At 53.9% G+C, this 24,578-nt stretch overlaps 4 protein-coding genes across 8 annotated transcripts in view; 1 reads left to right on the plus strand and 3 right to left on the minus strand.

Moving 5' to 3' along the window:
- The window catches only part of DIXDC1 (DIX domain containing 1), a 41,031-nt gene extending 33,619 nt beyond the window's left edge, over positions 1-7,412 (minus strand). The window contains exons 1-2 of one of the 5 annotated variants that reach the window (XM_040534562.1): positions 7,012-7,412; positions 5,336-5,456 (exon numbers count right to left, since the gene is read on the minus strand). In XM_040534562.1, coding sequence (XP_040390496.1) covers positions 5,336-5,392 — 57 coding nt within the window. In that variant the 5' untranslated portion in view covers positions 5,393-5,456; positions 7,012-7,412. Of the gene's footprint in view, positions 1-2,295; positions 2,988-4,757; positions 5,091-5,335; positions 5,457-6,131; positions 6,421-7,011 lie in introns of those variants that run through there. The other 4 variants (XM_040534561.1, XM_040534563.1, XM_040534559.1 and 1 more) reach the window with 4 other exon arrangements.
- A 121-nt stretch (positions 7,413-7,533) lies between these two features.
- On the minus strand, positions 7,534-14,400 carry C22H11orf52 (chromosome 22 C11orf52 homolog). The gene is made up of 4 exons (XM_040534573.1): positions 13,965-14,400; positions 10,290-10,330; positions 9,460-9,506; positions 7,534-9,128 (listed from the first exon to the last, which is right to left on the minus strand). The coding sequence occupies exons 1-4, from the start codon at positions 13,994-13,996 to the stop codon at positions 8,892-8,894; spliced, it is 357 nt and encodes a 118-aa protein (XP_040390507.1). The 5' UTR covers positions 13,997-14,400; the 3' UTR covers positions 7,534-8,891.
- A 1,439-nt stretch (positions 14,401-15,839) lies between these two features.
- On the minus strand, positions 15,840-20,055 carry HSPB2 (heat shock protein family B (small) member 2). Its single transcript, XM_040534570.1, has 2 exons — positions 18,676-20,055; positions 15,840-17,653 (listed from the first exon to the last, which is right to left on the minus strand). The coding sequence occupies exons 1-2, from the start codon at positions 18,767-18,769 to the stop codon at positions 17,202-17,204; spliced, it is 546 nt and encodes a 181-aa protein (XP_040390504.1). The 5' UTR covers positions 18,770-20,055; the 3' UTR covers positions 15,840-17,201.
- Positions 20,056-20,267: 212 nt separating this feature from the next.
- CRYAB (crystallin alpha B) lies at positions 20,268-24,361 on the plus strand. The gene is made up of 3 exons (XM_040534571.1): positions 20,268-20,721; positions 22,220-22,342; positions 23,456-24,361. Exons 1-3 carry the CDS (start codon positions 20,524-20,526, stop codon positions 23,657-23,659), a joined length of 525 nt encoding a protein of 174 aa, XP_040390505.1. The 5' UTR covers positions 20,268-20,523; the 3' UTR covers positions 23,660-24,361.
- Positions 24,362-24,578: the final 217 nt, after the last annotated feature.

The raw sequence follows: 24,578 nt of genomic DNA on the forward strand, positions 1-24,578 counted from the left end.
TGAGCAAGAGCAAGCCGAGGCCGCAATGACACGGTGACCACTGAGGAGACCCTGCCTCCTGGGGTTTCCTTTCATTATAAACTGCAGCTTTTAGCAGCCATACATTCCCATGACACCATCCAGCTGTGGGATTGAATTATTTAGCTGTCTCGGAGCAATGTAAGTCTCTATAAACAGCAGGGAAACACCTTTGAGGCAGGATAGTCTGTTAATGAGAGGGGGACAGGAGCTGTGTGACGCCTCAGGGGAGTTCATTGCATTTCAATATTAAACAAAACTCATCTCTCTTTAGACGTCTGCAGATGACACTCTCTGCAACCTGTTTTGGCACAGGGACTCTGAAAGGGAAGGAAATACACTGCCCTGAACTTGCATTTTACAGGGGCCCATTAGCAATCTGTGATTATGTTCATCATGGAGAAAGCATCAGTCTACCAAGTGACCGGTGAAGCAGAACAGGCATTAGCTGCAGAAGGGACAGCTACGCTGCGTTCTCCTTCCCTGCTCGTGTGATAATAAGGCTCCTAACCAGCAGGATGGATGGAGAGGGAAGAGTGCAAAGAAATTAGAAACTTGCCTGTCGCATCCTGGCTGTTGGGGAACTTTCCAGGCATGGATTATTGACCGAACGTGCAAGACAGAGACAAGCAATCAATATCCCTGGAGAAACTGGCACTATACTTAGCCTCTAGGTCCTAAGCGTGTTCAGGGCTGAGCTCTGCACAAACACGTATGAGCTTGCTAGTTACTCGCTCGTGTATGTTAATCTCTTATGCCCAGATTTGGAAAATACGTCCTTTTATACCTCAAGGTAGCTGGCCACCCAAAGAGCCCCCCGGCCAGAAAGGGTGCTCTATCAAAAGAACAACAGGCACCGAGTTAGTGAGGCAATTCCTGCAATACCTCACTGTGTGAAATTAAGTCTGGACATGGGAGTAAATGTCAGTTTATATGGTTTTTATGGTAGGAGAGGGACTTTTTTCCACAGCTGGGCAGCCTATGAGTAAAACCAGTCTGAGCTGGGCTAGCATTGTGTGTAAAATTGTACTTTACTCCCATTATTAATATACAGGTTACTATTAGCTTAGACCAGGGAAGGATCTGCTGCCCTTGAGAACAGGAAGTGTAAGGCTTAACAACTTGAGCTAAAACAACACCTTTGCTAGCTAAAAACGAGACTGAGACACTCTGTGGAGGAGGGGATGGAGTATTTACACGGTCAGGCAGCGCAATCAGAGGAGACCTGTGGCTGGCGTGGAGCTCAAGTTTCAAGCCCGGTCTGTTTTCCCCTTGCTGGCTGGCGGTGCTAAGCCCAGGAGGGATGTGCAGTTTCTGCAGAGAATGGAGCATGGGGGCAGAACAGTGAGGTGGGGTCTGGGCCTTGGAAGGATGAGGAACCACTAAGCACAAAACCAAAACAGGATATGTACTCTAGGAAAGAATAAAACCCACCAAGAGACCATCCCTGGCACCAGGTAAGAGAGGAAACAGCACTCACTGTTGGGTTTCAGCACAAGCCCCCCCAGTGTTCCTTCCTCCCCAGTTTACAGACAGGCAGTCGTGCTCCAGCATGGTCTGCATGATGAATGCAGACCTGGCATTTAGCACTGAGTTTGGTTGGACTCTCTGTGGACTAACTGCTTGTGCACCCTAAAGAAGGAAACCGACAGCAATCTGCCCTCCCCCATGTAGTCACAGGATTCCCATCTCTTGAATTTCTTGGTAGTTCTCACTCCTTGTGATTTATCTGTCTCCCTGACACTAGAATAATCAAATAAAGAACACTTTAAAGATGGTATTTTCTTGACCAAGACGAATTTCAGTCCCCCAGTAATACAACCAACAGAAGAGGATGGAAAAAAAAACAAAAACATCCTGCTCTTTGTCAGCCTCTCCCAAGAACTGCGTGCCCACTTAGGAGATTTACAGGCTTTTTAAGAGTCCACAGACATAGAGACTTCAGATACTCAAGAAAGGAATCAGTTATGCAAAATAAACCATTCTCCATAACTCGCTGCAATTTATATCATTTTCTGGTACAAAAGCAAAAGCTCTGCAAAGAGAATAAAAACGCCAAGCTAAAACCACCAGCTGTAAACCAGCCACAAACTCTTCAAAACTATTGCTGCTTTGCAGAGCCCCGGCTGAGCTGCCTCCTATTCCCTCCTGTTAGTAAACAGCTCTGCCCCCTCCCCAGCCCCAAAATCTTGCTCATTTTTCTCCTTTTCTGCTCCACGAAGCGCTGGGAGACACAGCAGCCCTTAAGAGATGCTGCACAAAAGCACGCTGCCTTACCCCGGGAAGGTCTGCACGGGATCTGGGACATGCATTTACCTCCGTGAAGCCCTCCTGCAGAATATCCAGCAAATTCCCCCTGGCCAAGCAGGCGAGCATTCTCCACGAGCCCGCCGACGGGCGAGGGTCTCAGAGGACACGGGGCAGATCCTCGGGCTCCGGGCACGACCTCTTCCTCCTCCTCCCAAAGACAAAGAGTTGGAGCTCATCGGGAACCGCATTCACAGTCCCATATGTGCAGCCCGTTACTGCACACGGAGAGTTGAGCCAAAGTCAGGGCTCGCACTGGGCATGCTCGCGAGAGAGCTGCCGGGGAGCAGCGGGAGAGATGTCACACAGTTCCTATAGAAACGCTTCGGCTTACACGACGCAGGCCCTGCGCTGAGTTGGGGAAACATCTGAAACCTATTTCCAAGCAGCCGTGCTCACACGAAACCTGCTGCGTAAAAAGAGATTTTTCAAACCCACCAAACACTGCGAGCCCTGTCCGGCGTGGGGGCAGGGAGAGAGTCAGCAAATAGCAGATGTCTTGCTCGGCTAGAAAAGCAAGGGGAAAGGCTGTACGAGCTGCCAGATTTAGCTCTCGGCAATCGGTCTGCAGCCCCGAAGAAACAGCGGCGTTTTCAGCAGCCCAGCAGAGGCAGGAAGCTGCAAGGCCACAAGACAGCTAGCAACGTTTGCACAGCACTGGGCTCTACCCTAGCTGCTGTGGCAATGGAGTCCGGAGAAGAAATAAGACAGAAAACTTCCAAATCAGAATTAAATACGATCCCCAGCAAAGTCTCTAAATCAACAATAACTGCATTCATTCCAGAAAGAAAGTATCGGATATCTCTAGGCAATCTCTCAAACTTCATCTCATCTTGCAAGAAATCCCCTGAAAAAACACAGAAAACCTCTCGGAATGGATGAAACCACCTTCTGCCAGCCCCCAGAGCAACACGGCACGTCCTGCTCAGCACTACTCAGGCAGAGCCTTCAGGTTTCAAAATATCATGGCCAAGCATTTCTAAGTGAGAGACACATTTAAAAACAAACATGTTTTCCTGCCTGAGTATTGAAGGTTCCAGAGGAAAAAGCAATTGCATAATTATACCACGCTAATGTTTTCTGTCAGATACGGAGAGATGCAGGTAAAACACAGAAAGACAAGCAACAGCTAATTTCCTTCTATAACCAACCCAAGTCATTCAAAAAGGAGTCAGCCCCCACTCATAGCCTGAATTTTAAATTATTTATTCTTGTTTGCCTTTCCTACTTACTTTTCATAATCCAGTGGGGACTGAGATTTTTGTTTTCATTGACTGTAATATCACAGCTGTTAAGCAAAACGGTAAATTATGATGAGGCTTTGCACAAAATCTTGAAAGGTGGCAATGCTGGTGGTTAGTACCTCGATCCAGTTTGCTTCTGAGACTCAAAATTACTCAAAATGCGATTAATTAGATGACAGGAAATATCTATCCCTATTTTGTACAATGCAAACAAGTAGGTTGTGCCTTTGCAATTTCAGTAAAATTTCACAGAAAAACTGAATGAGTGGTTTCCCTATCAAAAAGGAAGTGACCTCATTTGAAAAACACAACAAAACATTCGGAGCCTTTTCTGTGAACTTTACGATATTCTTGTCTAATAATCTCAAAGAAAAAAATATACTTATTATCTGTTTTTTCAATGCTTCATTGTAAATACACATTCACAGAAGTTTACAGGTAGGAATGCTGAGGTCATCCCTTCCCTCTACCCCTGCGATTTCTGGAACAAAAAATAAATAAGCTGCAGATGTACTAAAGTGAAATCACATGTACTTGGGAAGCACAGAGGAGTTGGCAGATGGCTGTCAGGTGTTCTCTGACTGTTTTTAGAATTTGTTTTATGAATTTAATAGCGGATTAAATGTTGTATGCTCACAATCCTTACAAGCTCTAGATATTTACACTCGTCCTTTGAAGGGGAGATAAGCCATAGGGAGGCACAGACTATACTGGAAACATGACCCAAATTTGCAGGATTAAAAATAAGAATAAAGAGATAATCTGTTCAAAGAGCATAGAAATATAAAGTATAAATACAATTTAATTTGTAAAATATATTGCTTAAATCATCATAAGCTGATAGATTGAGAAAAAGAGTTAATTGATCATGGACCTCAGAGAATAGAAACTAGGCCATTTCTAATGGCTAGACTGAGTGGTAGAGAGTGCTGGGCCATTTTTCTGTTCATTGTGGTAACACAAATGCATCTTGGGTGTCTGTGTGTGCTGAAAAGTACCTTTTAAAAATTAAATCCCAGTTCTCCCCTCTTTGTGTTTCACTCTTAAATTTCAAGCTTCTTGTAGAAGGAATTATATTTTTCTTTCAGTTGTATAGCATCACAAAGGATGCCTTTGAACGTTGTATTTGCAAGAAGAAAAACTAATGCTTCATAGTTCTTCCTTTCAAGAGTGATTTTTAACACTCACGGAAAATAATTCCAAGGTGAAGGCAAAGGGAGGCAGTGAAACGAGAAGGACCTCGGCGTCTGCTCGTCCTGCTGCGAGTGACCTTCAAAACAAACGCGGCGGATGGCAGTTTGGTTGGTGGCACTGCCCTCTCCTGGCTGGTTTCAGCACAACCTCTGTGCTTTCCCCCTGCTGAATCCTGGGCAAGGTGCACGACACAGCCCAGTTCCTGCTCCATTTCCTGTTGCTGAGAGGTGACAGCCGTCGTGTCACTGCACAACACCAGTACAAACACCTGAGCCTTCCTTCAAGCCCTCCATGCAAGGATTTTAAAGCACTTTATCAACATTCACTGATTATTTACCTTATCAGCACTTGAGAAGAAGAAAAAAATCAACAGACACAGCTGAGCTCTTGCTAATAATAATTTAGCTGGGGAAATAAGAGTGAGGGTGATTCTAGACAAAGCTTGTGCAGCCATGACTGCAGAAATATGTCTAAAACAACTAATGCCTTCGTGCCACTGAGTGCTCCCTCCCAGCCTCCCATTAAGCATCCCAAACAATGCTCAGACACAAAAAATACTCCAGGGAACTCACGGAAGATGCAGCAGGCTGCGATGTGTGACGGGGCACCGCATCCACTAGAGTTCCCATGCTGGGTGCCACAGCTCAGCTCAGCGCCAGGAGGAATGTACCAGCACTCCTTCCCCCTTGAAGCCTGAGGGGAAGAAGCGAACATATTAAAAACAAAGGAAAGAATTTTCTTAGAGGGAAAACAGACTTACCAACGCAATGCCTGAATATAACCAACAGAAAGGAGGAAAGTTGCCCCCTTTTATCATTGCCTGAAAAACAATATATACTTAAGAGCTACTATCTTAGGGAAAGTTACACATTTTTATATTTTGTTCCACATGTAAAGCATGTACAGTGGGCGGAATTCCTATGAAATGTATGTAGAAAAGATTCCTGATTATACTGGCTCATAGTGCACGTAGGGTCTAATTATCTTCCGCATTTGTGCAAGGGGAATCCAAATTCAGCAGAAGTTAAAACATGCCACACAAAGCTGTACTGGTCCTTGGTGTCAAATAGTCAGGGTATTACTTGATTTGGTGTTAAATGACCCAGACAGCAAACGCTCATAAGTAACTTTAGGAAGCAATTCCACAAACTGACATGCATATTTGGGAATTTGGGGGTAATCTGTATTTTTTTGCTTTGTCTTCTTTCAGGGTTCTGGAGAAACGTCTGGTGAAAGGAAGGGTGGGGGCATTTGGATGAGCTAATAGAATAGAAAATGGTGAGACTCCTTGGGAATACCCCCTGTGGCGAAAGAAATGGAACAACAGTGGGAAATGCGATATTTAAAGATGGTTTAAAGGCGTGTAACCTGTAGGTCGATGGCTGCTGCTGTCTCTGGCGTGTCCAGGGCCGCAGGTCAGGGGTACGAAGGCTGGCGGAGCCGAGGCCTGCTGCTGCCCCTGCTGCGGGCTGAGGCTTTTGGGGTCCGCCGTGCCGGCAGCGAGAGACGAGGGGGGCCCGGAGCGAGGATGGGGAACCGGGGTGGGGGGCTGGAGCAGGAGCGGGGCAGGCCCGGGGACACCGGGCTGCGGGGAACGGAGGGTCCCGGGGGCTGAGGAACGCCGGGGCGCGGGTGGCACCGACAACCGGGAGCCGAGGCCCCGCGGCCCTGCCTGCGGGCCCGGCCCCCGCGCGTCGCCGCTGCCATGGGGACGGGAACGGGGCCGGGAACGGGGCGGGCCGGGCCGAGGGCTCGGCCCCCGAAGGCGAGGCCGTTTCCATGGGGGCGAGGCCCCCTGTCAGCCCCCGGACCTCCCTGCCGTGGCCCAGCGCGGGGATAAAGTGCGAGTTAGCCGAAAATCAAGTCTTTACCGTCCGAGGAACGCTCGATACGTTTAACACTCGTTTAACCCCTAAACAGGCAACCTTGGGTAACACTGGGCAGGCCTCCGTAATCTGTTAATATTCAGTGCAAAACCAAGGCTTTCAGAAAAAATCCTTCCAGGTTTACACCAGGCCGTGCCCAGGAGCAGACCCAGTGCTGCGCTGTCCCCAGCCCCAGCTCGCCTGTTGGGGAGGAAAGCTCCAGTACCACAAAAAAGATCCTTCACTGTGCTTGACACTGCAGTAGCAGGCAGCTTCAGTCAAATTGTCTTTAAAAATGACCTGTTCGAGTCAGCACCTTCTAGAAAACCTCCCCTCTGGTGAATTATAGTCTATATTTAATAACGTGTATTAAAAATACATACATATATTTCTTCCTACGTTGCGGAGGGCTTGGACCAGTGAAGCCAGTGTGCCTTTCCAGTTCTGGTGCCAGCAGCTCAGCGCGAGGAGGTCCCCAGCTGCTGCTCAGCACCAGCCGGGCCTGGGGCTGTGTCTTGGGAGCCCCTCCGATGGCTGGGCTAAGCAGGACCGAGCGCTCAGGCAGTCCTGTGCCCCCCTAAGCTAAACCCCTGCCCATTCAGTCCTCCTCCCTACAGGTTTTTGTCCTTGGCACTCAGAAGAGACAGCGCTTAAACAGCATAATACTGCACCCATTATAAGTGAAGGGTCTTCTGCTGCAGGCCTTACGATAGCCCCTGCAGAGGTCAGCTCAATAGCAGGGGCAAAAAAACTGTTCAGGCAGAAAAACTGTCTCCATTATTAAAAAAGGGCCTTCTGCAAACCTTACTCTGGCCTTATAATAGCCCTGCTGAGGTCCACTGGATAGTGCAAGCAAAAAGAGCGGAAAAATTGTAGGACTGGTCCTTAAAACACTTCCATATTAGTACACACTACCCGTACCAGCTTTATTTTTTTTTGTAACGAGCAGGAACTCCTTCATGTTTTTTTTACATTTAGCTAAGCCATAATATGCAAAATGATGCATGTTTATAAAGTGTACAATGAAGTCCATTTTTCAACACTGGCAATAAACAGGTTGTTCCACGACCTGCATTTGGCTATGCAGACCATTACTGAGGAACAGAACGTGCCAACCATTGATTTAGGGCCTGAGGACACTGCTTGGGAGCACTCTGCAACTGCCAATGGTGCCACTGTCAATTTCAGTCCAGTGGCAGAAGCCTTTTGGACGGCTGCTGTACTGACATTATTTTAAACCAATAAATTCTCAAATGTGTATTTGGGAGCTTTAGCAGAAAACACCACGTGGTATGTGCTCTGCGTTACATGGTTTTATAACTAAGGCTGACAATACAAAATAAGAAAACATGGAGAAAAAGTCCAAAGCCCTCTCTGAAGTTGGCCAGGATTCATTCCTAGTGTCTCAGGCATGCAAACAGCTACTGTACTCTAAGGATCGGATAACTGCCCTAAATATAGGCAGTGGCTTTTAAATGGCTGCCTTGCAGATAACCTGCAAATTTGCCTTCTTTCATTGCCAGTCAGAGCCAAGAGCTCAGTGCTCACTTCTGTGCACCTTGGGGTAAGGATGCCTGTCAGTACCGCCCTCCAGTGAAATTGTTCTGTACCTTTCAGTTAATTCTGCATTTCTGGCCTTGGTCTCAGTGTGCTGTGCATGGCTGTAAAACACTGCTTTTTGAGAAAAGGGATGCACATAGTGCATGATTGCAGTGTACAGTGGCTGGTGTTGGAGGAAAACATCGCAGCAGGTACTCTTAAAACTTCCATACAATTTCCTCCCAATATCATCCACATGTCATTCTGCACAGTGCAGAATTTTCTTAACATCATCATAAAATCCCATGGCAACATCTCCCTTGTCCCAGTATGGACTCCTCTATGCCGTGTTCCCAAATCCGCCGGCAGAGCCGCTCTTGGAACACCCTCCAGCAGCTCCGGGCTGTGGTTTTAACCATCACCAGCCAAGCAGCAGCTCTGCCTTCTCGCAGGGCTGAGAGGAGATGGGTTGCCAGCTTCAGAGGCAATGCAGATTTTCCAAGGGGAAGAGGTGGCTTTTTTTGCCAGCAGAACCAGACAGGTAACTGTTCCTCATGTGAGAATAAATACGCCTCTGTCCTCTGAAGGCACACGCAGGTGGAAGACACAGCCTCTCTGCTTCGCAGGCAGACTCGACGTGTCCATGAGGTTAGCTCGAGTCTACAGCATCTCTAAGTCTGTGAAATCCTTTTGCTGCTGAACGAGGAGAGGGGCACCAAGCTTTTTAAACCAGGGTCCCGTTCTTACTGTCATATTTCAGCCTGGGCCGGGGGAAGTTGAGGGTGGCATACTCTGTGGCATTCTGCATTTGTAAGTTCTTCACCTCCTCCGCAGAGCGCTCCCGGACCTTGGTGAACACCTGGATGTCTGCGTAATGAATGCTGTCGTCCTGCTTCATGTTCTTGGGTTTACTCACAGTGGCGTAGACAGGAGACTCCGGGACATTTTCGTATGTTGGAGCCTTTGGGGAGAAAAAGCTCCAGATGGTCAGCTCTGGGCTACTGCTACGCCTGCCTTCCCCGGGCCAGGCAGAGACGCCTGCATGCTGCCCCCAGCACCCCCAGCCCTCTGACACCTCCTGCTCAGAGAGACAGGTTTCATCCTACTGCTTCCACTGCACTTTTAGGGGAAAAAATTGTTCCCACATCGTTCCCACAGCCTACATCAGACGAGGCATTTCACAGCTGTGGATAACTGCCCCACATCTCCCTGACCCCTCAAGGCCAGGAGGTGATGGTCAGCTCCGTCCTGTCGGTATCCCGTCAGCAAAACAACTCTGGGAAGCTGTTTACCTTCCTGCCAGGCTGGTGCTGTTGGCTCTCATGTCTCACATTAGTTCCTGAAAAAGAAACACCAGCGGATCAGGTTAACACAACTGTTTATTGTTCCATCTCTGAATTCAGAAATGCAGCATCTGGCACATGGGCTCTCTCCACTGGACGCAAATCAAATTTCCACCCCATCTGACATCCTCAGCCCTAACGCTGTCTTTGAGGCCTGCCTCCGAGAAGAAAGCCTGGACTTGTTTCTTTGGAAAAAATACGGTTTCCTGGGATGACAACATGCTGTGGACCGCAATGTTCTTGGCAGAACCTAGGAGGACGCACACAGCACAGAGAGCTTCCTTGTCAGGCCCTTGGAGAAGTCAGATCCAGTTTTAACTTTGTTATTTCCTCTGCTGCCTGCAAACATATTTTGCCCAGCATGGTCCAAAGGCCACAGGACACGACTGGGCTACGTAGGACCCCCCTTTATCCTGGGGCACTGATGTCAGACAGATGTTTGCGGCTCTTAGGGGTGTTTGATGCAGCTTCTGCTTTGCTGCCACTCGAGAGCACTCACACGCTTTTCGATGTGAGACTCCGGTATTTTAAAGATACTGCTGAAGCCCCTTCCCTCCCCCTTGCTGAGCTCCATGGCATATCATACCCCTCTCGCTGTAAGTTTTAATGAAATTTTGCCTCTTGCCTCTTCTCTTCAGAAAGGTTAGGTACGGAAGAGTTTGGGAGAGGGTCTCAGCCTCAGGGATCCACTCACAGCCAGCACTGATGAATGCCAGCTAACCAGGGGCTGATTTACACCCCCTGTTCTTGTGCTGTAGAGCATCTTCACAAATCCTTACCTTGCCTTTCCTTCTTCCTTTTAAAAAGCGAAAGACAGTTCCTGAAATCAGAGAGAGACGTCAGCCCGGAGAAGCCCCAGCCTCTGCTCTCATAACATGCAAACCCAAGTGCACCACCCCAGGGTACCGCATCCGTGCCGTGGGGAAGGTCTGAGATCCCAGCCTGCTGCAACCACCCCGGGGTGTCTGGGGCTGCCAGGACCCCCCGAGCAGCTCCGTGGGCTCCAGCCCTGCTGGTGGAACGAGGCACCCTCTGAACCTGAGTGGCTTTTGCAGGGAGAAGGTCCAAGGGAGAGACGTGGGGCTGCATTTCCTTCTTTTGTGGCTGATCTGCCTTGCCCTACAGACACCCACAAGGTTCCTTGCCATCCTGCCCTGTCTGGTTGTCCCCTATGCACATGCATCAGTGCGAGTGGGAACAGATTCCACTGTGGTTTTGCAACTGCGTTTCCACAGCTCCGTGACCAAAGATGTGAAGTGCTGAGCATGATCTCAGCTAGCACGAAACATTTCTCTTAGGGCCAGATGCTCTGATAGCCCCGTGCCCTGTGCTTTGGCCACCGTGCCCAAGGAACAGCTGCACAGCCCATGTGCTGATTTAATGTTTCAGACTGTGTTTTTCCCGTTCGCAGTTTTCCACCTAAAACACTACCAAACCAAACAAGCTGCGCGCTTTATACAAGCCAAGCCAAACCCTAATCTTGTCTGTACCTGTGTGACCAGAGAGCGACAAGCCAAACACAGCTACGGCCCAGCCACGGTGCGGACAGGAGCCAAATTCGTTCCTGCTGCAACAACAGAGCCGGGAGCCGAGCTCCCGAGGGCTGGCGCTGGCCGGGCAGCCCGTCCGCCTGGCCGAGCAGAGACGTGTCACATTCCGTGCCAGATGCACGAAGCAAATGTTATCCCTGCAGCACAAAGCAAATGTTATCCTTGCAGCACACTCGCTGGTCTGGAGGAGAGCAGGTGCCAGCCGCCCGTGGGCTGCAGCACAGCTGAAAACGGGCAGGCAGTGCTCTGAACGGGGCTGGAGAGCTCCCAGCTGGTACCAAGGAGCGCTGTGTGTCCCATGGGGTGTGCATTCGCCAGACACGTCTGCCACAAAGCAGCCCCTGAGGCAGAGCTCTGCCCCTGCCTGCTTTTAGAGGCATTTTGGGGAGGCGGCTGAGCAGGGCTGAGTGCGTGCGGTACCGGCTTTGGTGCTCTAATGGCAAAAGGAGAAAAGGAAAATAATGGCCATGAACCTGGAAACCTCCGAAATGGCCGGCAATGATTAACCAGGCCTGCTGGAGCTGGGAAGTCAAAGGCAGCCCTGGGGAGGGCAGGGGGGCCGTGCCTGTACAAAAGGATCCAACGCTGCTTCTCGCCCCTCTGCTGTGTCCCGCCAGCCCTCCAGTCCCTGGCAGACAAAATCTGGGGGCTGCCAGCAAGGCAACTTTGTCCTGGGGGGGTTCTCACTTGCGGCTCCCCCCCTCCACTGTCCCTGTGAGCTCGCAGGGTCTCCAGGGCCCTCCCTGGCAAGTCTTGTGTGCTCGAGCCTTGACTTCCTCACAGCATTCAGGCAGGTTGTGCACTGTAATTAAAATAACGCCATCTGAAGTAAAATTGGCAGGGTCCCTTGCCTCTTTCCTGGGAGGTGGGTTCCTGAACCAGCTTTCCAAGCCGCTCTGTCTTGTTTGGGTTGTCTTTCTTTGCAGAGAGGCCTTAGCAGGCAGCGTGTAGGCTGGAGGTACGCTGAGGCTGTCTGCAGGCTAATCGCAGCCCGGCAGGAGATGGCATCTCCTTGCCTCAGATCTGCGGTAATTAGAAAGGATGTGGCAAGGGAAACGAGAGCAGGGCAAACCTCTCCCCTCCTCTTCTCAAAACCAGGTCAGACGTGTTGTAACTAACTCACAGCCTGCTAGATTGTACTCTGCATGACAGCGCGCAGCGATACACTGCTTCTCCTTTCCCCGTGTCAGCAGCATCCTGATCTCTGCCCTACACAAGCCTGTTTCACTGTGGTTCCCAAACCTTGACGTCCTTTGCTGCCCATGCACACTGGGTAAGGTAAGAATCCTCCCCAGGGCTGTACTGCAGAGGTACCCGGACCCGTGGGCACACTTTCCTCCATCAGCAGCTTTCCTCTGTGAAGAAGTTTGCTGTAATGGCTTTTCTCTGAAGATTTCAGGAACCTCCCCGGTCTCTCGCCGTTTGCCCCCCCTTAAGGCCCACACTTTGGCAGTGATCATGACAAGGATCTTCCATCCAGCAGGCGGGTGCCTGCCTCCCCTGAGCCCTTTTGTAAGTCTCAGCTTTCTTTAGGAAGCCCAGCTCTTTGCTGACGCCGCTGTGGTGCTGAGCAAGTATCCGAAAATACAAGCGGTTCTGGGGCCTGGAAACACCTGAACTAAAATTAAGCAGCATTTTTTTCCCCTCTGTCACCAAGGTGAAGCCATGAATCACGCAAGCTGCTGCAGCGGGGCTTCGCTGTGCTTGGTCGCGGTCCTCTGTAGGTGTCCCACAGCCCATGTTACCAACAGCACGTCCCCATTTACCTTCACCCAGGCGTTTCCCCGTGCAGGGCAGGGACAGCTGCTCCTGGGGAGAGAGCTCTGCTTTTTTAGGGCCCCACACAGCCCCTAAGGCAGGTGGGAGCACCCGAGTCCCACAGGGGTGCTGGGGGCAAAAGGGTCTTTGGCCAGAGCCCTGTCCCCTGCTGCCACCAGCAGAAACACCATGCCAGCTTCTTGTTTTCCACGCAGCCCCTGGGAATAAAATCACGCAGGACACAGCAGCCCTGGTCCCTTGGGACAGCAGAACTTGACGTTGCCCCAGAGGAGCCGGCAGGAGCCATCGCTGCTCCCCAGCCGGAGCACAAAGCCTCTCTCCTGCTCGGCCCTGCCTGGGCGAGTGACCTCCAGATCCGGGTTTGTGCCTCCTTCAGGAGCAGCAGTGTTTGCACAGGGCCTGGCACTGCTTGGACCTGGCAGTGCCCCACGACGTGCGCCCGTGGCTCTCACCGCCCCCAGCCCGGCCCCAGCAGATGCCCCGGGTGCCTCATTTCCCCCAGGCACAGGGCAGAGGATGTAGGAAAAGGGGCTTTAGCCCCGAATCCCAAACTCCCTGACCCCCCCCCAACCCCCCTCCTCTGCTGCAGCCGCTAGGTGATGCTGTGCCGCTTTTAATTATTAAAAAGCGCCGGCGATTTTCGGACGCTTGAGCAAAGCCGGCGCTGGAGGCAGGGAATGTCCTCCGGGCTTCGGCCGCCAGCCGCCGCTCCCCCCTCGCACCCCCCCGGGGGCTCAGCAGACCCGGCACCGCGGGACGCTCCCCGCTCTGCCCTGTTTCATCGGGCCTGGGGGGGGGGGTTAAAGGGCTGCGTCCCCCCGGGGACACGGACCCGCAGCCCCAGGAGGAGCTGCCAGGGCTCCCCAAGCGGGGAGAGCAGCGGACAGGGGGTCCCCGACGGGTGCCCTGCCCTCAGGGCGCCCCTCCCGGCTCTTGGTTGGCTTTGGGGGATCCGATTGCTGGTCCCTCGGCTCTTCTCAGCCCCGACCAGGGGGAAGCCGGGCTGAGGAGCCCCCCCCCCGCCTCAAAAAAAAAAAAAAAAAAAAAAAACCAAAAAACTTGTCGGGGTGGCGGTGGCGGTTTGGGGGGAGATGCCCACCCCCTGCCCGCCGCCGCCCCACTCACCGCGGGCGGCCGCGGCTGCAGCGGTTGCCCATGTCGCTGCCTCCTCCGCGCAGCAGGAGCGGCTTGTGGCCGGGCACAGCCCGTGTTTCCTGCTTCCCGGCCCCCGGCAGCTCCCGGGGAGTGTCTGCCCGGCTCGGGTTTCTCGCCAGCGCCGCGCCGGGGCCGTGCTTGCCATCTACCGGGGGGCTCCGGGCTCCCGGCTGCGGTCCTGCTCTGGATCCTGCCCGTGCCCCGGCCTTACAGAGCTGTCCGAGGGGAAGCTTTGGGCTTGTGAGTGTGTAAGAAGCCCAGCTCGCGGCGTTAAGGGTGTGCAGTGCAGCCCCCAGGCTCACCCCTGTGCCTTTCACCCATCCTCTGTACCCCCGGGGAGATCCCTCCAGCCTGCGCCCCGGGCCGTGTCCCGAGGAGCTGGTCCTTGAGCTGATGCCAAATACTGAAGGTGCCGTGTTGGTGGCACCCTGGGGCAGAGCCCGTGAGCTCCACAGGCGAGGTTTGGCAGCTCTGTGCTGGCCTCACAGGTGGCTGAGCTTTAATTGACCCTTCTGGCCGGGGAGCCAGCCCTAGCCCCCTGCTCAGGCTGTGCCCCTGCTCTCGGCCAGGCTCACGGCACCGTTTGTCGGCTGCCCAAGTGCAGGGCAAAGCCTGGGGCTGTCCAGAAGCGGCAGGAGGAGAAGAGTTCTGCTGTGCATGGACCACGGGGCACTGCTGCTCTCGGGTGAGTCCTGGGTGAGCCGCACAGCCTGGCTCTGGCACTGAAATGCTCTGGGGTCACCCAGCACACCCAGCACCCCAGGGAGGATTGAGGGTCTGGCCGAGTCAGGATTCGGTCTGTCCCAACAGGACCCTGTCCTCAGGCTCCTGCAAAGGCCGGGTGGTCTCAGGAGCCTGCGTCCCCCTGGGAAAGTGCAGACTGCGTGTCTCTGGGTTTGCCACAGACCCTGTTGATTTAGTGAGCCCGTGCCTGTTTTGATTTCTGGGATAACTTGGGCTTTGTTGCTTTGTGGAGAAAGAAAATAAAAAGGCTGCGAGCCTGTTCCCAGCAGCCCCTGACACAAGTGCTGGGGCTGCTGGTTTGAGCTCCACCGGCGAAACAGAAAGGCATCGAAAACATTGGCAGGGCTGGAGAGCACTTGGCTGCCGTTCTGCATTCCCTCCACAGCCCCTGTCTGCGGGGCTGGGAGGCAGCCCTGGCCTCCAGAGCTCAGCAAACCCACCGGGCTCCGGCGTGCACAGGGGTGGGGAGCAGCCCCCGGCCGCCACCAGGCAGTGCCAGCCCCGCACCGCCCGGGGCAGCCGTCTTCACGCGCCCGGAGACGTCGTCTGGGTAGCGAGCTGTGCAATTGGCACAGGACGAGCCTGCGAGTGCCCAGCGAAGGAGAATGAACTTGGTGGAGAGCAAAGGCAGAGCTAATAAAAGCCAGAGGGGGAAGAGAGCAGCGGAGCGGCTGCTAATGCTGGGTGTTTCCACTGCAGCGGTGTCGGGGTACTGCAGGCACCGGGGGACTGGGAGCAGACTGTGATAGGTGTGGTACAGCACACAGCGAGCTGGCATCGTCTCCAAAAAATGAAGATGAGAGAGCTCTGAACTCGTCTGGCCTCTTCTGCCTTAGGATCCGCTCCCTGGTAGCCCCAGCCCAGGCCCCGTGGCTGTTTTTGGGGACCCGGGTGGGTGCTGCTGCGAGTGGGATGCGGTGTGTGCGGTGCTGGAAGCTGGTGCTGCGTGCGCCCAGGAGCAGGGGGGTTGCACGCAGAGCAGTCGCTTCTCGAGGGCTGCGAAGTTCCTGCCCTTACAAGTGGCCACTTCGGGTGACCGACGGCCACTAGCAGAGGGTTATCTCTGCAATTATTACCAATAACCTAGACAAAGCCTCTCGTAAAGATTTTCATTTTGGCAGCAACTGAAATGCTCTCTGGCAGCAGCTTATCTGGTCCTACAGAGTAAGGGCATCCCTCGGCAGCACGTACCACGGGTGTGGGTGATGTGCACTGGGCAGGATGGCTGCTCAGTCACCCTCCTGCTCGCTCCCATGGTGCTGGCAAGTGGGGCAGCTCTCCGCTTCCCTCTGACCCCCACTGCTGGCAGGGGCCCCGAGGAGCAGAAAGCAGCAGCACGGAGGTTGGTGGGCGAAGGAGCAGCCTGAGCACGGCCTTTCTGGTCCTGTCCGCGCAGGGAGGCAGCGTGCAGAAACCCACAGCCACGTCCCGGCAGGAGGAGGCTCCGGCCATGGGTCCCTGGAGCTTTTCCGTCTCCCATGGGAGGGCTGCACGGAGCCCTGCCAGGGACCCCCATATTTGGCCAGTGACACAGCAATTTGGCTGCTTTAATTGGCACTGACGAGGATTGTGCCTGGCGCCTGCTGAGCCCTGGGGCCGGCCGAGGCAGCAGCTGCTGCCGGCAGCAGCACACCCGATCCCTGGCCCAGCATCACACGGCCGTGGATGGGTTTCTCATGTAGCCGGTAGCATCACCGTGTCTGCAAAAGGGGCAGAATTCTCCCCTCTGTGGCTCCACAGCGGGTGCTGGGATGCCCGCGAGGTGTTTGGGACCTGAGCAGAGCCCTTCCCTTCGGCATTTTGGGGTTTGCTCCCCTCACTAGAGCTGAGTGGTCTGCGTGTGGACAAGCCTCACGCCCCACAAACGAGTGGTCTGAGGCAGGGCCATGGCTTGGTGATTATTTACTCGGGCTGACTCCAGCTCCAGCTCTGGACTCTCACCGTGAGCCTCCACAAGCCCACGCCCGCGGCGTGGCCAGAAGCAATGCAAACCCGGGGCGAACGACAGCAGGCCGGAGGCAGATTTATTTCTCCTTCCTCCCGAGAGCTGCAGGCGCTTTTACAGACCAACGAGAGCCCTGTGTCTGCACACAGGTCAGCCGCCGGCTCCGAATCGAGGCGCTGGGCTCGTTCCTTCCCTGGGGCAGGAGCAGCTTCTGGGCTGGCGCTGGGTGAGAGTCACCCTTCCCACGCGGGGAGAGGGAAGGGCATGGTGCTCAGCGGGCGCTTGGCCCAGGAGAAAACTTGCATTACAGTCCCTCACACAAACACTTCAGTCCCCTTTTCTTTTTTTCAATTCCAAGCCCCTTTTTCCAACCATCAGCCGTAAGAAGCAGAAGTCTGGCGTTTACACGGCTGCCTCCCAGCCCTGCTGGGCGCTGGTGGTGAGAAATCGGGGTCTGGCACTGTGACTCCCCACCCTGTCCCCCCCTAACCCCCCACTCAAGCCCAGCTTTGGGGCCCTTAGGACTCTTCCTTCCCTTTTCCCTCCCCAGACCGTTCTTCTTTCCCCACCGCCTGCTCCTGGTGGGTTATCTTCACCTCGTTGACCCTGGCCTTCACCTCCTTCCCCGTCCGGGGAGCCACAATGCTTAGGATGCCGTCGTGGGACAAGGTGGCCCTCACCAGCAAGGGGTCGACGTCCAGCGGGAGGATGTAGGTCCTGGTGAACTCTCGGGAGATGAAGCCGTGGCGGTCAGCCTTCTGCGGGTGCTGCCCCATCACCTCCAGCAGGTTGTCCACGGTGCGGACGGTGAGCTCGCTGGGGAGGAAGTGGCAGACGTCCAGGAACACCTGGAACTTGTGCTCGTTGAGGCTGACCTCGGACGTGCCTCGGTCCAGCTGCTTGTTGATGCGGGGCCTGATGTAGTAGCCGTGGTACAGGGCAGGGGCTAGAATCTCACATGGGGACACACCTGAAAATGAGACCCGGTGAGGGTTTCCCGGGCAAGGGGCTGGAGAAGGAAGCTTGGCAGGGGGACAGGAGGAGGCTGGGACCTAGCGAACACCTTGGCTTTGCCACCACATCATCTACGTGATGGGGACGGAGTCTCTGGTGGTTCCTGCCCTTGTGCCTCCGAAGCCACGCTCGGTGCCAGACGCTCGCACACCACGAGTGCCTGCTGGGTGCACTGGGAGGGACTGGTGGGTGCACTGGGCGCTTGGCAGTGCAAAGCCCACGGCCAGGGCTTGGCAGGCAAAATGCTGATGGTGAAGAAACTGCCCTTGAAGAACTAAAAGGCCTTTTGTGTGCCATTGTCCGGGGGGCTTTCCTTGGAGCTTTTTGCCTTTTCACGCTGTTGTGCAGGCGCTGAATGGTTCTGCTGCTGCCCACATTCCTTCCTCTCCACCAGCCGCTGCTGGGCTTTGTGCTCAACACCCCAGCTCAGCTTTTCTCCGCTGCCCCCGGCTACAAAATCTCCCCCCCTCTTTGCACCAGCAGCTTTCTAAATTTTCACCCCTCCTGCCGCGGGCAGGGGTGGGAGCGCTGCCTGCCCACCTCTCCCATGGCCAGGGCTCCCCGCTCAGCCTCCCCTGGCGATGAAGGCGAGCGCAGGGACGTGTCCTGCACAGCCTCTTCTGGGTGTGCATGGGGTGTGCGTCGGGCAGGAGGTGTGGGGGCTGCTGGAGGAAAGCCTGACCCGTAGCCAGGCTGCAGAGGAGCGTTTTGCTCTGCACTGGCACAAGGTGTGCACGAATGACAGACCACTGGGGGCATGAGGGAGGGACAGGGGAGACAGCACTGGGCATGGGTGGAGGGGATGGACCTAAAGAGAAAGACCCTGGCTATTGCTCCCTGGTTTTACCTGGGTTCCCATGCTCAAGCTTCCTTGGCTCCAGGAGCCCCGCTCTGGAGCTCAGCCTCCCCAGAAAGACTCCAGCAGCCTCCTGCAGCAGAGGACAGAAAGGTGCCGGGGGGCCCCACCTCCCTCCTTACCTTCTCCAAAGTTCTGGTCGTAGATCTTGCTGGGGTTGGCGAACTCATACTCGGAACTCATGGGGTAGGCGTGGGGCACGGTCCGTGCAGCCATGGCGTGCCGGGGAAGGGGACCGTCGGCGCGCTCGCCGCCTCTGAGAGTGAAGGCTGCAGATTGCAAGGTTTTAGTTGGGTGAATTCCACAGGGAGGAGTGTGTGATAAAAAGACGGACCAAAATAGCCCCGCGCGCAGGCCCCGGGTCGCCTCGCCAGGGTGACGAGGGAAGCTCCTCGCTGCATTCCTGCAGGCAGCGCAGGCTCTGCCTCTCCGTGGGGAGGATCCTGCACCCCTTCCCCTGAGATCCCCTCCTCGAGGGGTTCAGAGCCCCAAACACTGGCCCTGACACCCCTGAGGCACCCCACGGGGACAGGGCAGTGGTTCGTGGTGGCTGGTGCTCAGTCGGGTCATGCAAAGTCACCATCGTCACCCCACATCCCGAACGGTGCTGCTGCGAGCTGGCTGTCCCCCGGCCAAGGCTTCAGCACCGTGTGGTGGGACCCAGAGGAACGCCTGTGCTGGAGACATGACTTAACCAGGCATCCGAAAGCTGGCCTAGATCCACGTTATTGAACTGGGGGGGTTGGTGCCCAGTTAAGCTCCTCGTACCCTGAAACCAGAGATTTCCGTGAGCCTATGTCCCTGCAGTATGAGAGCAGGTGCACTGCTGCTGATGAATTGGAGAAGGTATTTATGGCTGGGCTGTTGCACGGAGCGAATTCTGCTCCCTGTTCTTGCAGGCAAGCTGAGAGGAGGAGGCTCAGCCCCTTCTGGTGGTGCTGGCAGTAAGCATGGTGTGCCCTTGGGCCAGCACTCTCGATGCAAAAAGCTTGCATTTCAGCTGCAAGCTCTCAGAGGGAGACACGTTCCTGTCCTTTCAGGACAGCTGCTAGGCTGAACCCAGTCTCATGATTTAGGTTCAATGGCAAAGCAGGAACCACAGTAAATGTGTGAATTAAGGCATATTAGGAGCATTCATTTTAGGAAATGAGCTTGCTGCAGGGGCGCAGGCGGTGGCGGTTTGCATCCCGCAGAGGGCACGCAGCCGTGCAGCTCCATGGGGCCGCTGCTGTGCCCGCTTTATCTCCGCTCCCGGAGCGCTGGGCTCTTCTGCTCTCTCCAACAAAGTGGTTTCTGTAGTGGGCAAAGGAGGAGAGGTGTCGGGCTGACGCGATGCGGAGATCACCCTTCACTTGCACGCCCCTGCGGGTGCTAGGGCCGCGATGCTGGCTGGGCCGCAGAGCTGCTCTCAGGGGCATCTCGGCCAAGACCTCCCGGGGCCCATCCTGCCCTCCCGCTCAGCCGGGCCTGGGGCTCCCTTTGCCTTAGGGAGAGGCAGAGCTCTCCCTAGACACGTGGGTGCTGTGGGGAGCTGCGGCCTCGGTGCTGTCACCGGGAACAACGGCCCCTTGTCCTTTTCCGTGTGAGCCAAAGATAGGAGCTGCATTGATCCTGCTGGCATCCAAAGCAGCCGGGAACATCCGCCAAAGCCCGCCTGGGACTCTGCAGATAAACAGCACGTGGGGAGCGGGGCGGGCGGCCGGGCGGTTGGGCTTCTTGCTGCCCCATTAGGCTCCTTTTCTTCTTCTCCCCTTCCCCCTCCTCCTTAGCAGCCTGTTCAAATCCCCCAGACAGCTCCTGGGCACCGCTGGAGGGACCAGCCCAGGAGCAGGACAATAAAATCCCTGACACCACTATTCGAGAGGCCGCGGGGGGAGAGGCCCCGCCAGCCGTGTGGGTATAAAGCTGCCCCCTGCTCCGGGCACGGCACCGCAGCACAGTCCTCTGCTCCGCTCCTCCGCTGCGCTCCGATGGATATCACCATTCACAACCCCCTGATCCGCAGACCTCTCTTATCTTGGTTGGCACCGAGTCGTATCTTTGACCAGATTTTTGGAGAGCACCTGCAGGAGTCTGAGCTGCTCCCCGCTTCCCCCAGCCTCAGCCCCTTCCTGATGAGATCCCCCATCTTTCGGATGCCCAGCTGGCTGGAGACGGGACTCTCGGAGGTAATCTTCCCTTCTTACTGCTCTTTGCTATCGCAGGGTGCGCATCCCGACGGGTCTGGAGCCGGGGAGCTGGGAGAGCTGAGAGCTGGGAAGCTGCTTGTAGGTGGTTAACAGGAAATCCCTGGGGAAAAGGGTGCTGTGTTTGTCTGCTCCTCCGCTTTAGGCAAGAACCTCTGCACGCTCTGCTAATCACTTGTGACCGGGAGCAAGCATCGCCGTAGCTGCGGGCACGGAGGCAGACTGAGCCCTGTGTGTGCTGCAGATGACCGTAAGAGCTGATGGAAGCACGGAAGAAGCCGAGTTTCCTGCAAAACTTTCACTCCTGCTCCCTCCTGAGAAGCAAACAGCACATGGGCTGCAGGACCCCGGTGCCAGGCAGCGTGGGTGCCCGCGGCTGCGGGGTGAAAAGGGGCCTTGGTTAAAGAGCTGCCGCCGAGCAAAGCAGCATTTCCAGAAAGACGCAGCACCCAAGGGATCCCGAAACAGCCCTCTGCTTGTTCCAGGGGCTGAGCCAAGAGGCACGCAGCTCAGATGACCTTGCCCTGTCTGCAGGTCAGCTGTCTGCTTACAAGTAACTTACAGAGCTACTCAGAGCCGGAGCGAGGGGGAAGAGTTTTCTTAATCTTTGCTTTATGTTCCTTGGTTTAGTGAGCTGGGTCTGGCTGTGTGCTGAAGCAGCCACAATAAGCATCACAGATAACAGCATCCGACTGTCACAGTGGAGAAATCTTCACAAGTAGCCTAGCAGGAGGAGGAGGAAGCCTCCCAGGTCAAACTGCGGAAAGCAGTAAGCCTAGAGCTGGCACTGGGGCTGCTCCTGGCCACGAATGCAGCAGGAAGGCAGTGACTTTGTAAACTCCCGCTTACTTGTCCAAGACAGTCAATAAATGCAAATTCAACCTCTGCAGCCAGCAAAAAGCAGCATTTTCTGGAGGTGATAAAGTGCGAAATGGAAGGGAAGGAGGTAAGATTAGCAGCAGGTGACTCAGTTTCAGCAGAAGTCCTGCTGCTCAGATAAGAGAGGTGGGCAGTGGGGCAGCAGAGCTCGCCTGTGGCATGCTATTTTGGTTACTAAAGGGTGACGATACAGGGGGAAGCCTCCAAGTGACACAGATGAGCTGCAGTCAGCTGCACTGTCAGGGTTTCTTTTTCCAGAAAGACTTAGCAACATCCAGTCGCAGAGACTGGAAACCTCCAGACACTCTGTAAAAGGAATTGGATGTAAGAAGAGTTGGCTTAAACAAATACAGGTTGAGAGAGTCTCTTCCTCACACCCCAGAAAATGTTTATCCCCTGTGACTGAGCCAAAGCATCCCATTGTAGGTGCTGTAGTGATGGGGCATTAATGTAGCAAGGGACAAACCCGGCCAGATGAGAACCCCAGGACTGAAGGAAGGAGGTCAGGCAGCGCATGTGGAGATACCAGCTGTATGCCGAGAGCCTTTTGAAGCTGAAACCCTTGCCTGCTCTTTCCTGAAGCCGTCTCTTTATTTTGCAGATGCGACTGGAGAAGGACAAATTTACTGTAAATCTTGATGTGAAGCATTTCTCCCCGGAGGAGCTAAAAGTGAAGGTGCTCGGGGACATGGTAGAAATTCACGGGAAACACGAGGAGCGCCAGGTACCTCTGCTTTAACTGGGCCACTGGTAGAGCCGGTGTGAGCTTCCTCATCTGTAGTTGAACAAGGAGGCTGCAAACCAGTCGTCTCCTGTGCTTGTCTCAAACACTTCTAGTGGTTTTTATCGATCCAGTCCTAACAGAAGATGCTCTGTGCAAACCCCCAGCTGACCCCAGCCTGGGCAGCAGCAGGGTGGCTTATTGCTGTGTTACATGAGCTGTGAACTGAACTGGGAAATCAGCTCTGAAATGGGCATTTCTGGGCCTCCCTCTTTCTGGGTAGTGGCCAGGAATGCAGGGTGGCATTCAATAAGTTAACAATGAACTGTAATAATTAAACCACATAATGAATCAATGCACTGCCCTGTTCCACTAGCAGGAGGCTATCTCTTCCTGAAAAAGGCCCATTTAGCACTTTGTAACCCTTAAAGGTTGTGTTCTGCTGTCAGTCACCCCACTGCTCGCTGGCTCCGGGCACCTCTGCGGCAACCGGGCAGAGAGAAGTCAAAAGGCATGTCCAAAGCTGTAGGTAACAGGGATTGCCCACCCCAGAAGGAAACAAATCCTCATGATAAAGTTGGTATGTCACGGTAACTGTCAGCTCCGAGAGCTTCTGGGAGCCCAGATGGGTCAGTCAGAAAATCCAGCACTACTTGTAGCTGGTGGGAGCCTGTTAAGTCTGACATGGCTTCTGCGAAGATTTTTGGCTGAGGAAATAATCCAGCACTATAGCTGAGATCAGCTCACTGGGGATTTGTGTTACAAGAGCCCTGGAGACCCTCAGGAACAGACATGGATGTAGCTCCTGCACCTCAGCAGTGACAGCACGGCGCTGTGCAATGAAGTCAGCCTCCGGCTGGCACGAGAGCTGCAATATGAAGTCTGCTCCTGCAAACAGTGTGCCTGCAGGCATCTGCAGCATGGGCAGGGCAGGCTCTCGCTTCAGCCAGTTTCAGCTCTTTACAAAGAGCATCTCATAATAAAAACTCTTTTCAATTTCCGAGAAGTTTTCCTTTGAGAGCTGGAGCTTCCCAAACTCAGACTTTACGCAAAGGTCTAGGTGGAACTGCGTGAACACTTCTAATCAGGGCTGTTCCTTCTCTTCTCCTTTTGCAGGATGAACATGGCTTTATTGCCAGGGAGTTCAACAGGAAATACAGGATTCCAGCTGACGTGGATCCCCTGACCATAACCTCATCTCTCTCTCTGGATGGTGTCCTGACGGTGAGCGCACCGAGGAAGCAAAGCGACGTCCCCGAGCGCAGCATTCCCATCACCCGTGAAGAGAAACCTGCCATTGCAGGAGCCCAGAGGAAGTAGGCTGCTATCTAAAGTCACCCCAGGGCCATTCAAGAGCACTTCTCATCAGATGCCAGCTGTACTGAATGGCCACTCTTATTTATTTATGCTGAGTAAGTTTACTAACAAATAAAACATGAATAAGCAGTTCGTAGTTTTTGGTTTTGAGCACTCAGGACAAGGGAACTGTTGGCTCAAGAAGGCCACATAAGATTGGTGTGCAGGGAGACATACCTGGCATCACTCTTGCTTACAGCTTGAGTGGAAGGCGTGTCCAGGAGAGCTTGTCTTGGTGTTCAGAAACACTTTGCTAGCATAACTTCATTTTCTCTAATGTTTTGCAAACATCTAATTGCATGAGCCTTTTCCTTCAATGTTTCCAGAGGATTTCTGAGTGTTTCACAAGCAATAGAAGAACTTCTCCAGTGGAGATTAGGTTGTTAGGACAACTTCGTGACAATCGAAACCCATTCAAAGTGTAGGTATTAGATAACAACTGAACAGAGAACAGCTGTATCTTATATCTCTCGAATGACTCATGTTATGTGGAAGCATCCAAGTGCTGCAATCAGTTTAGGGCAGTTGCAGATGACAACTGCATAGCTGCAGTAAACACAGATACACCCAGAGAGGAGAAAATGCCCTGCTGTCATGGCACAAATCACATCACCTTGAAACTATGTTGTCAGTGCCCTTCAAACAATAAATAGCATCTGAAGTCTACAGTATTCATCTGATTTATGCTAACATTGTTGAGTGGTACAAAACACTACTGAGTCTTTCTCATGTGTCATCATCTGCTTAGCTTCAAAGAGATATGAGCAGAAAGGAAAGTCTGGTTTACTGGAATTGAATTTCTGTAATTCCTACTGAAAAAAACAGAATGCCACAGATCTGTCACACAGATCATCACACACTGACCTATTTTCTACATTCCGTA

This window comes from Cygnus olor, chromosome 22 (genome assembly GCF_009769625.2).
Source record: "Cygnus olor isolate bCygOlo1 chromosome 22, bCygOlo1.pri.v2, whole genome shotgun sequence".
Lineage (NCBI taxonomy): Eukaryota > Metazoa > Chordata > Aves > Anseriformes > Anatidae > Cygnus > Cygnus olor.